Genomic DNA, 13,789 nt, shown 5'->3' on the forward strand with positions numbered 1-13,789 from the left:
ATCAGTTCAGATTTGTCCACATTGAGCTTGAGGAAGCGAGAGGAGAAGGAGGAGGATATGGCTGATAGACACTCCGGGATTCTGGACAGCAGAGAGGTGACGTCTGGGCCAGAGAGGTAGATCTGGGTGTCATCAGCATAAAGGTGGTACTGGAATCCATGGGACTTTATGAGTTGCCCCAGGCCAAGTGTATAAATTGAGAAGAGTAGGGGTCCTAGAACAGAGCCTTGGGGGACTCCAACAGAGAGAGTGTGGGATGAGGAGGTGGTGTGGGAGAAGCTGAATGTGCGGTTTGAGAGGTATGAGGAGATCCAGGACAGGGCAAGGTCTTTGATGCCAAAGGAGGAGAGGATCTGTAGTAGGAGGCAGTGGTCAACTGTGTGGAATGCAGAGGACAGGTCTAGAATCAGGAGTATAGAGTATTGTCTGTTAGCTTTTGCTGTAAGTAGGTCGTTGGTAATTTTGGTCAGGGCTGTCTCAGTGGAGTGATGGAGACGGAAACCAGATTGTAGATTGTCAAAGAGCGAGTTAGATGAGAGGTGGGAGGAAAGTTCAGCGTGGACATGCTGCTCCAGGAGTTTGGAAGCGAATGGGAGCAGTGATATTGGGCGATAGCTGGACATAGCGGTTGGGTCGAGGCGTGATTGTGGCATGTTTAAAAGCAGAAGGGAAGGTACCAGACGTTAGTGATAGGTTGAAGAGATGGGTTAGGGATGGGATAAGTGTGATGGTGAGGTTGGAGAGGAGGTGGGATGGGATGGGGTCAAGTGCACAGGTTGTGAGGTGCGATTTGGAGAGGAGACAATTAAGCTCCCCTTCAGTGATGTTGGAGAGGGAGGTTATGGGGTTTGGGCATTGGTCTGGTATACAAAGGGGTTGTGGTGGTTGAACAATGAAGACTTGCCTTGTTTGGTCGATCTTATTTTTGAAGTGTGTGGCAAAGTCCTCGGCAGAGATGAGGGAAGTTGGAGGAGGCAGTGGTGGGCGGAGGAGGGAGTTCAAAGTTTTGAATAACTGTTTGGGATTGTAGGATATGGACGATACGATCTTAAGTTTCTCTGCGGATATAGCCCATACACTGCATGTGGTGACATCCATGCAAAATTCCTGCAGATTCCTTGTGGATTTGTGGTGCAAGAAGTATTCAGCATGTGGACCCAGTTATTACAGTGATAAAGTGTGACAAACCCATCAGCTGTGATAATAATAGGAACCTGGATCTGAACCAGCAGGGGCTGCGGCCTGGGATCAGTCCCGTTTATCGTCCTCCTGACAGTCTTGTGTTCACAGATGCAGATTTTTCTTGTATCTGCGCCCTCACATCTGCACACCTCCTCCTCCACCCTTGCTTTAGGTCTGAGATTCTTCTTCCCGCTGGGGATTTCTGTCTGATCACCACACCCAGCATCCTCCACCAAGAAAGAGATGCTGCAGCTGCGCTCCGGTAAATGGGTCAGCAACCAGCACATTTGTCTTTTATTATCTGAAGGTCCATGCTCCAGGATTCCTTCTCTTATTTCATATACAGCGACAAGCCTATAACCTGCAGTAACCACCGATCGACCAAACCGCTGCACGACCAGCTCTGCCCTCGCCTACTGTATTCTCACCCATCCTTTGTAGATTGTGAGCCCTCGCGGGCAGGGTCCTCTCTCCTCCTGGACCAGTTATGACTTGTATTGTTTAACATTATTGTACTTGTTTTTATTATGTATACCCCTCCTTACATGTAAAGCGCCATGGAATAAATGGCGCTATAACTATAAATAATAATAATAATAATTTAGTTTTCTGATAAACTGGAAATCTGATAAATAAAAAAACTTTACATAGGATGTTAGTGAGATTCCAGATTGCTTCTCTCGCTGCTTGGCATTTAGGCACTTCTTCTTCTGAGTTTCTTTGTTGGATGGTGCACGTGTCCAATGACTTTTTTTGGGGGTGTGACAGGTCCAGTATCACACTATTGTGTGCAGAGTGCAGCCCTAATTCCAGAAAAACTGCCCACTGTATCAAATGGGGCTAATAAGTCTTGGATAATGAGGAGAGTCAGTGAAAGGACTGTGTGCGGAGACTGGGATAATGCAGGAGAGTCACTGGGAGGACTGTGTGCGGAGACTGGGATAATGCAGGAGAGTCACTGGGAGGACTGTGTGCGGAGACTGGGATAATGCAGGAGAGTCACTGGGAGGACTGTGTGCGGAGACTGGGATAATGCAGGAGAGTCACTGGGAGGACTGTGTGCGGAGACTGGGATAATGCAGGAGAGTAACTGGGAGGACTGTGTGCGGAGACTGGGATAATGCCAGAGAGTCACTGGGATGACTGTGTGCGGAGACTGGAATAATGCAGGAGAGTCACTGGGAGGACGGTGTGCGGAGACTGGGATAATGAGGAGAGTCACTGGGAGGACTGTGTGCGGAGACTGGGATAATGAGGAGAGTCACTGGGAGGACTGTGTGCGGAGACTGGAATAATGCAGGAGAGTAACTGGGAGGACTGTGTGCGGAGACTGGAATAATGCAGGAGAGTCACTGGGATGACTGTGTGCGGAGACTGGAATAATGCAGGAGAGTCACTGGGAGGACTGTGTGCGGAGACTGGGATAATGAGGAGAGTCACTGGGAGGACTGTGTGCGGAGACTGGGATAATGCCGGAGAGTCACTGGGAGGACTGTGTGCGGAGAGTGGGATAATGCAGGAGAGTCAGTGAGAGGACCGTGTGCAGACTGGGATAATGCAGGAGAGTCACTGGGAGGACTGTGTGCGGAGACTGGGTTAATGCTGGAGAGTCAGTGAGAGGACCGTGTGCGGAGACTGGGATAATGCCGGAGAGTCACTGGGAGGACTGTGTGCGGAGACTGGGATAATGCCGGAGAGTCACTGGGAGGACTGTGTGCGGAGAGTGGGATAATGCAGGAGAGTCACTGAGAGGACAGTGTGCGGAGACTGGGATAATGCCGGAGAATCAGTGAGAGGACAGTGTGCGGAGACTGGGATAATGCCGGAGAGTCAGTGAGAGGACCGTGTGCGGAGACTGGGATAATGCCGGAGAGTCACTGGGAGGACTGTGTGCAGAGAGTGGGATAATGCAGGAGAGTCACTGGGAGGACTGTGTGCGGAGACTGGAATAATGCAGGAGAGTCAGTGAGAGGACCGTGTGCAGACTGGGATAATGCCAGAGAGGACCGTGTGCAGACTGGGATAATGCCGGAGAGTCACTGGGAGGACTGTGTGCGGAGAGTGGGATAATGCAGGAGAGTCACTGGGAGGACTGTATGCGGAGACTGGGATAATGCAGGAGAGTCAGTGAGAGTACCGTGTGCAGACTGGGATAATGCCGGAGAGTCACTGGGAGGACTGTGTGCGGAGACTGGAATAATGCAGGAGAGTCACTGAGAGGACCATGTGCGGAGACTGGGATAATGAGGAGAGTCACTGGGAGGACTGTGTGCAGAGACTGGGATAATGCTGGAGAGTCACTGGGAGGATGGTGTGCAGAGACTGGGATAATGTAGGAGAGTCACTGGGAGGACTGTGTGCGGAGCCTGGGATAATGCAGAAGAGTCACTGAGAGGACAGTGTGCGGAGACTGGGATAATGTAGGAGAGTCACTGGGAGGACGGTGTGCGGAGACTGGGATAATGAGGAGAGTCACTGGGAGGACGGTGTGCGGAGACTGGGATAATGAGGAGAGTCACTGGGAGGACGGTGTGCGGAGACTGGGATAATGTAGGAGAGTCACTGGGAGGACGGTGTGCGGAGACTGGGATAATGAGGAGAGTCACTGGGAGGACTGCGGAGACTGGGATAATGAGGAGAGTCATTGGGAGGACTGTGTGCGGAGACTAGGATAATGAGGAGAGTCACTGGGAGGACTGTGTGCGGAGACTGGGATAATGAGGAGAGTCACTGGGAGGACTGTGTGCGGAGACTGGGATAATGGAGGAGAGTCACTGGGAGGACCGTGTGCAGAGCCTGGGATAATGCAGGAGAGTCACTGGGAGGACCATGTGCGGAGACGACTGGGATAATGCAGGCTGGGAGGACTGTGCGGAGACTGGGATAATGAGGAGAGTCACTGGGAGGACGGTGTGCGGAGACTGGGATAATGAGGAGAGTCACTGGGAGGACGGTGTGCGGAGACTGGGATAATGTAGGAGAGTCACTGGGAGGACGGTGTGCGGAGACTGGGATAATGAGGAGAGTCACTGGGAGGACTGCGGAGACTGGGATAATGAGGAGAGTCATTGGGAGGACTGTGTGCGGAGACTAGGATAATGAGGAGAGTCACTGGGAGGACTGTGTGCGGAGACTGGGATAATGAGGAGAGTCACTGGGAGGACTGTGTGCGGAGACTGGGATAATGGAGGAGAGTCACTGGGAGGACCATGTGCAGAGCCTGGGATAATGCAGGAGAGTCACTGGGAGGACCATGTGCGGAGACGACTGGGATAATGCAGGCTGGGAGGACTGTGTGCGGAGACTGGGATAATGAGAGTCACTGGGAGGACTGTGTGCGGAGACGACTGGGATAATGCAGGAGAGTCACTGGGAGGACTGTGTGCGGAGACTGGGATAATGCCGGAGAGTCACTGGGAGGACTGTGTGTGTTTTGCTGGTTCATCATCATCTTGACATGTCCTGTGTTTTGTTTCATGAAGGCCGTACATTTTCCAGAAGCGATGGGTGAGGCTGGATGCCGAGTATCTTCGCTACTTTGACAACGACAAGGTACTGCCCAGATTTGTAGTTTTCAGGTTTTTCATCTTGGTTTATATCTTGTTCATTTTTGGTCGTTTAGTAAAGTTAATGGTTGAAGCGGTATTCCTGCCATGTAAAGTGATTACTTATCACTAGGATATTCCGTCCCTTTTTGGTCGATTGGGATCCGACCTCCTGGGCATCCAGAAATACTGGGGCTGCGGTACCAGTAAATATGAGATACTGTTCAAACACTTGGTTCTCTTTCTGTAGGACATGTACTCAAAGCGTCTCATTAAGATCAGCTGCATAACCAAGGTGGCTTCCACAGGAGACCAGAAGTTCGAAGTCACAACGTCAAACCGGAACTTTGTGTTTCGAGCAGAGAGTGATGGTGAGTAGATACATGCTGCCAAGAGTAGAGGCCTCACTGCACGCCCGCTCCACTGCTCACTGCTAATTAATTTATCTTGGACAGCGGAAAGGAACGACTGGATAAAAGCGATCCAGCAGCTCCTGGAGGACAGGAGATACAGACCCAGCAGAACGTCTTCACTTCTCGAGTACGTGGACAAGTGCGGACTCCTGGAAATGAAGGGCTGTAAGCCAAAGCTGTTTGTGGTGGTGGCCTCAGATAAAGTCTTCCTCTACAAGAACGGAGAGGTTAGCTTTCATCACTGTGCCACTCAGTGCCCAGATAAACAATGCGCCAAAACAGCATACTTACAACACGATAATGCTCAGCGTAAATGAGTACACCCCTTTTGAAAAGTAAAATTGAAATCAATATCTCACTGAACACAAGTACAATTCTGAGTTTCATAGAACATTTTTTAACCCATACCATGAAAGTAAGGTTAAGAATATAACGCTCATTACACAATCTTCTGTTCTATGCACATTAGGTGATGCAAAAATAAGTACACCCCACATCAAAATGCCGCCCGCTCTCTGCCTCTGTAATGCCGCCTGCTCTCTAGCTCTGTAATGCCGCCCGCTCTCTAGCTCTGTAATGCCGCCCGCTCTCTAGCTCTGTAATGCCGCCCGCTCTCTAGCTCTGTAATGCCGCCCGCTCTCTAGCTCTGTAATGCCGCCCGCTCTCTAGCTCTGTAATGCCGCCCGCTCTCTAGCTCTGTAATGCCGCCCGCTCTCTAGCTCTGTAATGCCGCCCGCTCTCTAGCTCTGTAATGCCGCCCGCTCTCTAGCTCTGTAATGCCGCCCGCTCTCTACCTCTGTAATGCCGCCCGCTCTCTACCTCTGTAATGCCGCTCGCTCTCTACCTCTGTAATGCCGCCCGCTCTGTAGCTCTGTAATGCCGCCCGCTCTCTAGCTCTGTAATGCCGCCCGCTCTCTAGCTCTGTAATGCCGCCCGCTGTCTACCTCTGTAATGCCGCCCGCTCTCTAGCTCTGTAATGCCGCCCACTCTGTAATGCCGCCCGCTCTGTAATGCCGCCCGCTGTCTAGCTCTGTAATGCCGCCCGCTGTCTAGCTCTGTAATGCCGCCCGCTGTCTAGCTCTGTAATGCCGCCCGCTGTCTACCTCTGTAATGCCGCCCGCTGTCTAGCTCTGTAATGCCGCCCGCTCTGTAATGCCGCCCGCTGTCTACCTCTGTAATGCCGCCCGCTGTCTAGCTCTGTAATGCCACCCGCTCTGTAATGCCGCCCGCTGTCTACCTCTGTAATGCCGCCCGCTCTCTAGCTCTGTAATGCCGCACGCTGTCTACCTCTGTAATGCCGCCCGCTCTCTAGCTCTGTAATGCCGCCCGCTCTGGAATGCCGCCCGCTCTGGAATGCCGCCCGCTCTGGAATGCCGCCCGCTCTGGAATGCCGCCCGCTCTCTAGCTCTGGAATGCCGCCCGCTCTCTAGCTCTGGAATGCCGCCCGCTCTCTAGCTCTGGAATGCCGCCCGCTCTCTAGCTCTGGAATGCCGCCCGCTCTCTAGCTCTGGAATGCCGCCCGCTCTCTAGCTCTGTAGCTCTGGAATGTTGCCCGCTCTCTACCTCTCCCTGTGCTCAGCGGTGAGTCTCCTGATCTTTTACAGGATTTTGTGTCCGGTGTTGGGATGACCTCTATCGACATGAACGTCGGCAACGTAAAAGTGGTGGATAAGAGGAGCTTTGACCTGACAACACCTTACAAGATATTCAGGTGAGAAGACTAGACCTCGATAGTGATCTCCCAGCAGTAGTTGTGTGGGGGTTTCCTGAGACTTTGGACCTTCAGATAAGAGAACTTCCTCTCCAGCAGCTTCTTTTGGGTCATTGCTGCTTACACTGCTGTGACCATTGCTTACTACCGGAGTCTAGACGCAGGACAGTCATAGATTTACCTCTGTGATATGTCCTTCTCTTGTGCTTCACCTTTATCCTCTCCAATCCTTCTGTCCTGTCTCCAGTTTTCTTGCAGATAATGAACAGGAAAGGAGCGAGTGGATTGAAGCCATGAAGCAGTCAGTCTTTGCCGCACTCTCCAACTTTGAAGTAGCCCAGAAAATCTGGTCTGCAGAATCTAACACACTGTGTGCCGACTGCAAGTGTCCCAAACCCGACTGGGCCTCAGTCAACCTCTGTGTGGTCATCTGCAAAAAGTGCGCAGGTGAGAAAGTGATACAAATTATGCACTAGGATCTATAGGGGGCAGTATTATTGTAGTTATATTCTTGTACATAGGGGGCAGTATTATAGTAGTTATATTCTTGAACATAGGAGCAGTATTATAGTAGTTATATTCTTGTACGTAGGGGGCAGTATTATAGTAGTTATATTCTTGTACATAGGAGCAGTATTATAGTAGTTATATTCTTGTACTTAGGGGGCAGTATTATAGTAGTTTATATTCCTGTACATAGGAGCAGTATTATAATAGTTATATTCTTATACATAGGGGACAGTGTTATAGTAGTTATATTCTTGTACATAGGGGCAGTATTATAGTAGTTATATTCTTTTACATATGGGGCAGTATTATAGTAGTTATATTCTTGTACATAGGGGGCAGTATTATAGTAGTTTATATTCCTGTACATAGGAGCAGTATTATAGTAGTTATATTCTTATACATAGGGGACAGTATTATAGTAGTTATATTCTTGTACATAGGGGCAGTATTATAGTAGTTATATTCTTGTACATAGGGGGCAGTATTATAGTAGTTATATTCTTGTACATAGGGGGCAGTATTATAGTAGTTATATTCTTGTACATAGGGGGCAGTATTATAGTAGTTTATATTCCTGTACATAGGAGCAGTATTATAGTAGTTATATTCTTGTACATAGGGAGCAGTATTATAGTAGTTTTATTCTTATATATAGGGGCAGTATTATAGTAGTTATATTCTTGTACATAGGGTGTGATGGTGTGATATGTTATGTGGATATCATTTTTTGTATATTCCTATTTTTCTATTTCAGTCATTTTCATAGTGTTTTTCTTATTACATTGTAAGTCTACAGCCTCACTGTATCTGGCTCTTGATGACCCCCTGTAGTGCATTAATCCCTAAGGCCCTTTGTTCTCCTCTGGGAGGCCTGGAAACCGGCCCCAACTTGTTTGACTACCCCTGGACAAGGAAGGGGGTGGGGGGGAAGAACAGCAGCTGGACAAGTCAGTTCCTGCTTGGAGAGGATCGTGTACATACAGCACTTCACAGAGAGAGAAGGACCCATTTTATCCTCTGGTGCTAGAGTTTTGGAATCTCGTTTCCCTGGACATTTTATCCTGATACTGGACTGCATTCTTATTCTGGACTATCTTATCCTTTGTGGGGTGGACTGAATATGGACCTTTTCGTATTTTTGCCTGAATAAAGGTCTTGGAATTGTTCACTCTTCTCTTGCTCTGTTGATTGTGTGATACCAGAGAAGGACCCCGTGACAACTGATGGCAGCGGTGGGATCAACAGAGCGTCACCCAATGGAGAACCACCCACAGAGTGAGTACAGAAATTGGACTGTATGCAGTTTACAGGAGAGAGCCAGAGACCTAGGCCTGAACTACCAGGGACTGACTAAAGAGGCCTTAATCGATCTACTGGTGGGCGCTAGACCGGCCACCTCCTCCCAGATGTCTGAAGGACAAGCACTGGAGACAGGGATCCCCATCCAGAAAAGTCAGTGGTTGGTGTGGCATGAAGAAGAGATGGCGGTTCTGGGCCCCGGCATCTCTCAGGAGTACAAGGAGGAGGCTGCCCGCCGGGCACAGCGGAGACAGGAAGCAGTGGAGCTTGAAAAAGGGAGTAACGCAATGTGGAGTGTAACCCCAACAATTCGGGAGCCTGTACGGATCACCCGGACAGAGTTTAAACCATTTGATGAGGCTTCCAGAGATGAGGAGGGGTTCTTCAAAGACTTCGAGCAGCAGTGTGCTGTGATGGAGGTGCCCCACTCTAGCTGGATGCGTTTGTTAGTAGGGCTCCTGAACGGAAGCATGGCGGAAGCTTACCGAACCATTGATGCACTGCGGAACCGGGATTATAACATTGTAAAGCGGACTATTCAGGATTACCATGCTATCACCCCTGACCCATATAGGGCCAAGTTCCAAGACCTCCCATGCACCACGGGGGGATCGTTTAGGATGTATGAACATACGATGTCCGAGGCATGTCGGAGATGGCTGGAAGCAGAAAACGCCTTTACTGTGGAAGATGTTATACAGGCGTTCCCTATAGAACAATTTCTTGCCAAGTGCCCTGCAGAGGTACGGGAATGGGTCCGGGAGCGCACGCCGTGTACTGTGGATAGAGCTGCAGTCCTGGCCGATGAAGCCCTTACTATCCGGCCGCAATGGAGGAGGCTTCTGGACAATGAACCACGGCCTGCTCCCGCGCCCCGTCCCCCTCCAATTATATCTGCCCTTCCACCTAGTCGCAAGCCGATGACAATCACGCCTCACAATCCTAGGCCCCATCAGTTCCGACCACGACCTGGGGGTATCACAGAGAGGAGGTGTTATGGGTGTGGGCAACCTGGACATTTGCAGTCTGGCTGTCCCTCCAGGATTCGGAGGGAGCCCCACGCAGCCCCACCTCGTCCAGTGCATCTTGTACATTCCACCACACCTGAGGAAGAGCTACCACCACCCCCACCAGAGTGGACCACCGACCACGGCACCATAGATACTTCTCCTTGAGTGTACGGACTCCAGCCTGTGTCCTTTAGCTACTCAGAGCAACGGCAACGCCACCTGCATGATGTCTTTATTGATGGATACAAAGTGTCAGGATTTAGAGACACGGGGGCATTCTTGACTATCGCTGACCCCCGTGTGGTTCGACCCGAGGCAATTTACCAGGGTCCGGGAATTCCCATTGTCCTGGCGGGGGGTGCCCGCAAATATATACAGCGAGCTTCTGTGCGTTTGGATTATGGTTGTGGAGAAAAACTGTTGGATTGGAGTTATGGGAGGACTTCCTGCAGATATCCTCCTTGGGAACGACATTGGGGAGTTACAGTGCAAATTTGTGGGAGCAGTCACCCGACTACAGGCCCTTCAAGCACTACGTCATCCGGACCCCACCGGGGAGCAACCACCACAAACCGCATCAGAGTCGGTAAGCAATACTTTCGCTGCTACTACATTGGGAGAGTCTTGGGACAGAGAGGAGTTTAGGAGAGAAATAGAGGGTGACACTAGCTTAGCAGCCCTTAGGTGAAAGACAGAAACTGGGCACATGGGAGATAATGGGGATGGTTTCACTCGAGAAAACGGACTGTATTATCGTGTAACAAAGGGCAACGACCAGGGCAACCCTGACGCAACGACCAGGCAACTCATTGTCCCTCAGAAGTACAGGGCACAGCTACTTCAACTGGCCCATGACATCCCCTTGGCTGGGCATCAAGGGAGAAAAAGGACTGAAAAGAGACTCACCCAAAGTTCTTACTGGCCGGGCGTCTCGCAGTCGGTAGCCCATTATTGCCGCACCTGCGATGTGTGCCAGCGAATGCAGCATCCAGGAGCTCCACATAAGGTACCCCTGCAATCCCTGCCCATAATTGAGGAACCATTTCAACGTGTAGCCGTCGACATCATAGGTCCTCTGGCCCACCCCAGCAGGTCAGGGGAAAAAAATATCCTGACCGTGGTGGACTATGCCACTAGGTATCCTGAAGCTGTGTCCCTGTCCAGTATTACAGCAGTAAAGGTAGCCGAGGCCCTTGTTACCATCTTTACCCAGGTAGGGTTTCCTAGTGAAATATTGTCGGATCAAGGCACTCAGTTCATGTCAGATCTGGTCCAGTCCCTATGGCATACCATAGAATCATAGAATCGTAGAGTTGGAAGGGACCTCATGGGCCATCTGGTCCAACCCCCTGCTCAAAGCAGGATTCGCTAAATCATCCCAGTCAGATGTCTGTCCAGCCTCTGTTTGAAGACTTCCATTGAAGGAGAACTCACCACTTCTCGTGGCAGCCTGTTCCACTCATTGATCACTCTAACTGTCAAAAAGTTTTTTCTAATATCTAATCTGTGTCTCCTCCCATTCAGTTTCATCCCATTGCTTCTAGTCTTTCCTTGTGCAAATGAGAATAAAGTTGATCCTTCTACAATGTGACAGCCCTTTAGATATTTGTAGACAGCTATTAAGTCTCCTCTCAGTCTTCTCTTTTGCAAACTAAACATTCCCAAATCCTGCAACCTTTCCTCATAAGACAGGGTTTGCAGACCGGTCACCATTCTGGAACACCTGTGGTGTTCGAGCCATTCGCACCACCCCATACCACCCGCAGACCTACGGACTATGTGAATGCTTTACTGGAACCCTAAAAAATATGCTGAGGGCTTTTGTTGACGTTGAAAAAGACTGGGAAAAGTACCTGCCACATCTCCTCTTCGCCTATCGGGAGGTTCCCCAAGAGTCCACAGGGTTCTCTCCTTTCGAACTGCTGTTTAGCCGGAAGGTCCGTGGGCCTCTCAATCTTCTGAAAGAACATTTGGAGGGAAACATCTCAGATACCGGAATGCCCATCGTTCCCTATGTTCTAGAGCTCAGAGACCATCTCGCCCAGCTAGCTACCTTCGCTAAAGAACATCAGCGAATGGCCCAGTCCAGAAAAAAACCTGGTATGACCGTAATGCCAGGAACTGGGAATTTATGGAAGGACAGCAAGTGCTCATGATTACTGCTTCCCCTGCCAACAAGCTTCAAGCAGTGTGGGAAGGCCCTTATCAGGTTGTCAAGAAAATTAATGACACTAACTGTTATTGCCCTGGACTCTAGTGGTCGATGACAGAAAACCGTCCACATTAACATGCTGAAAGACTACCACGACCGATCTCTGCCTGTTCTAGCTGTCTGCCACCCCCCCTAGTGATACCGCCGACGACGAGTATCTCCCAGATCTCCTCCAGGTTGCCCAAGCGGGAGGATCACTGGAACAAGTGCCCCTGGGCTGCCATTTATCGGATATACAAAAGAACGATATTGTCGCCGTACTAAGGCCGAGGGCTGCTGCTTTCTCCTCAAAGCCGGGGAAGACTACTCCCACCAGCCACCATGTGGATACCCCCGGACAACGCCCCATCCAGCAGGCTGCCTACCGGGTTCCAGAGGCTGTTCAAGGCATGATAAAGAACGAACTGGAGGAGATGAAACAACTGGGAGTTATTCAGCCTTCTCACAGTTCTTCGGCCTCTCCTGTCGTCCTGGTCCCCAAGAAGGATGGTACAACACGATTCTGCGTTGATTACAGAAGACTAAATGATGCCACCAAGAGTGATTCTTATCCCATGCCCAGGATTGATGATCTATTGCAGGGTTCCCCAACTCCAGTCCTCAAGGTCCACCAACAGGTCATGTTTTCAGGATTTCCTAAGTATTGCCCAGAGGTGATAATTGCTTCACCTGTGCAACACAAAGGAAATCCTGAAAACATGACCTGTTGGTTGTCCTTGAGGACTGGAGTTGGGGAACTCTGATCTATTGGATCGTCTGGCCAGTGCACAATTTGTGACCACGTTAGACTTGAGCAAGGGTACTGGCAGATACCCCTAACGGAGGACGCTCGGGAGCGCTCAGCCTTCATTACTCCATTTGGGCTTTATGAGTTCCTGGGAATGCCCTCTGGGATGAAAACTGCCCCCCCGCTTCTTTCCAGAGACTGGTGGATCGACTGTTACAACAATGTCAGGACTTTGCCTGTGCTTACTTAGACGACATTGCCATTTTTAGCACAACCTGGGAGGAACATCTTAAACACTTTGGCATAGTGCTGGACTGTATCCTTACTGCAGGACTGACCATTCGCCCTGATAAGTGCCAAATAGGGATGGCTGAGGTGCAGTACCTCGGGCATAGAGTAGGGGGTGGGACACTAAGGCCTGAGCCTGCCAAGGTGGAAGCCATTAGCAACTGGTGTAGACCCCAGACTAAAAAGCAGGTACTTGCGTTTTTAGGAACTGCTGGTTACTATCGCAAATTTGTTTCTAACTTCAGCACCTTGGCCAAGCCCCTAACCGACCTGACCCGCAAGAACATGCCTAGGAATGTGACGTGGACGCCTGCATGCGAGAATGCCTTTTCAGCGTTAAAGACTGCCCTCGTCACTGCTCCTGTCTTGGCTGCCCCGGATTATAAACGCAGGTTCCTCGTGCAGACAGATGCATCCACCTTTGGGATTGGGGCAGTACTTAGCCAAGTGAACGCCGCCGGAGAAGAACATCCTGTTGCTTTTGCCAGTCGGAAACTACTGGATCGGGAAGTTGCCTATGCCACTATTGAAAAGGAGTGCCTTGCCATCGTATGGGCGCTAAAAAAAATTGCAGCCATACTTGTATGGCAGAGACTTTACAATTGTTACAGACCACAGCCCCCTCACATGGCTGAATCGCGTATCAGGGGACAATGGAAGCTTGTCCTTACAACCCTACAGCTTCTCCATCCAATAAAAGCGAGGAAGCCAACACCAGACCGCCGATGGACTGTCTCGACAAGAAGAACCATAGGCTCCCCAGGCCGACCTACCCTTGCCACTGTACAAGGAATTATAAATAACTGAGCAATATGGACTAAAGTGAGCAGGCCAGAGGTCTGTATAGACCTCATGGCGTGCTTGCTTATTATGGGGGGGGAGAGGTTGTGAT

The 13,789-nt window shown here is 50.3% G+C and overlaps 1 protein-coding gene across 5 annotated transcripts in view; it reads left to right on the forward strand.

The window, feature by feature from the left end:
- The window catches only part of ARAP1 (ArfGAP with RhoGAP domain, ankyrin repeat and PH domain 1), a 252,136-nt gene that overhangs the window by 127,135 nt on the left and 111,212 nt on the right, over positions 1 to 13,789 (forward strand). For all 5 annotated transcript variants that reach the window (XM_073548485.1, XM_073548484.1, XM_073548488.1 and 2 more), the window contains exons 7-11: positions 4,665 to 4,734; positions 4,978 to 5,098; positions 5,183 to 5,367; positions 6,745 to 6,851; positions 7,099 to 7,298. In XM_073548485.1, the coding sequence (XP_073404586.1) occupies positions 4,665 to 4,734; positions 4,978 to 5,098; positions 5,183 to 5,367; positions 6,745 to 6,851; positions 7,099 to 7,298 (683 nt within the window). The remainder of the gene's footprint in view (positions 1 to 4,664; positions 4,735 to 4,977; positions 5,099 to 5,182; positions 5,368 to 6,744; positions 6,852 to 7,098; positions 7,299 to 13,789) is intronic.

This window comes from Dendrobates tinctorius, unplaced genomic scaffold, assembly GCF_039654945.1.
Source record: "Dendrobates tinctorius isolate UK_male_01 unplaced genomic scaffold, ASM3965494v1 ptg000157l, whole genome shotgun sequence".
NCBI classification, from domain to species: Eukaryota; Metazoa; Chordata; class Amphibia; order Anura; family Dendrobatidae; genus Dendrobates; species Dendrobates tinctorius.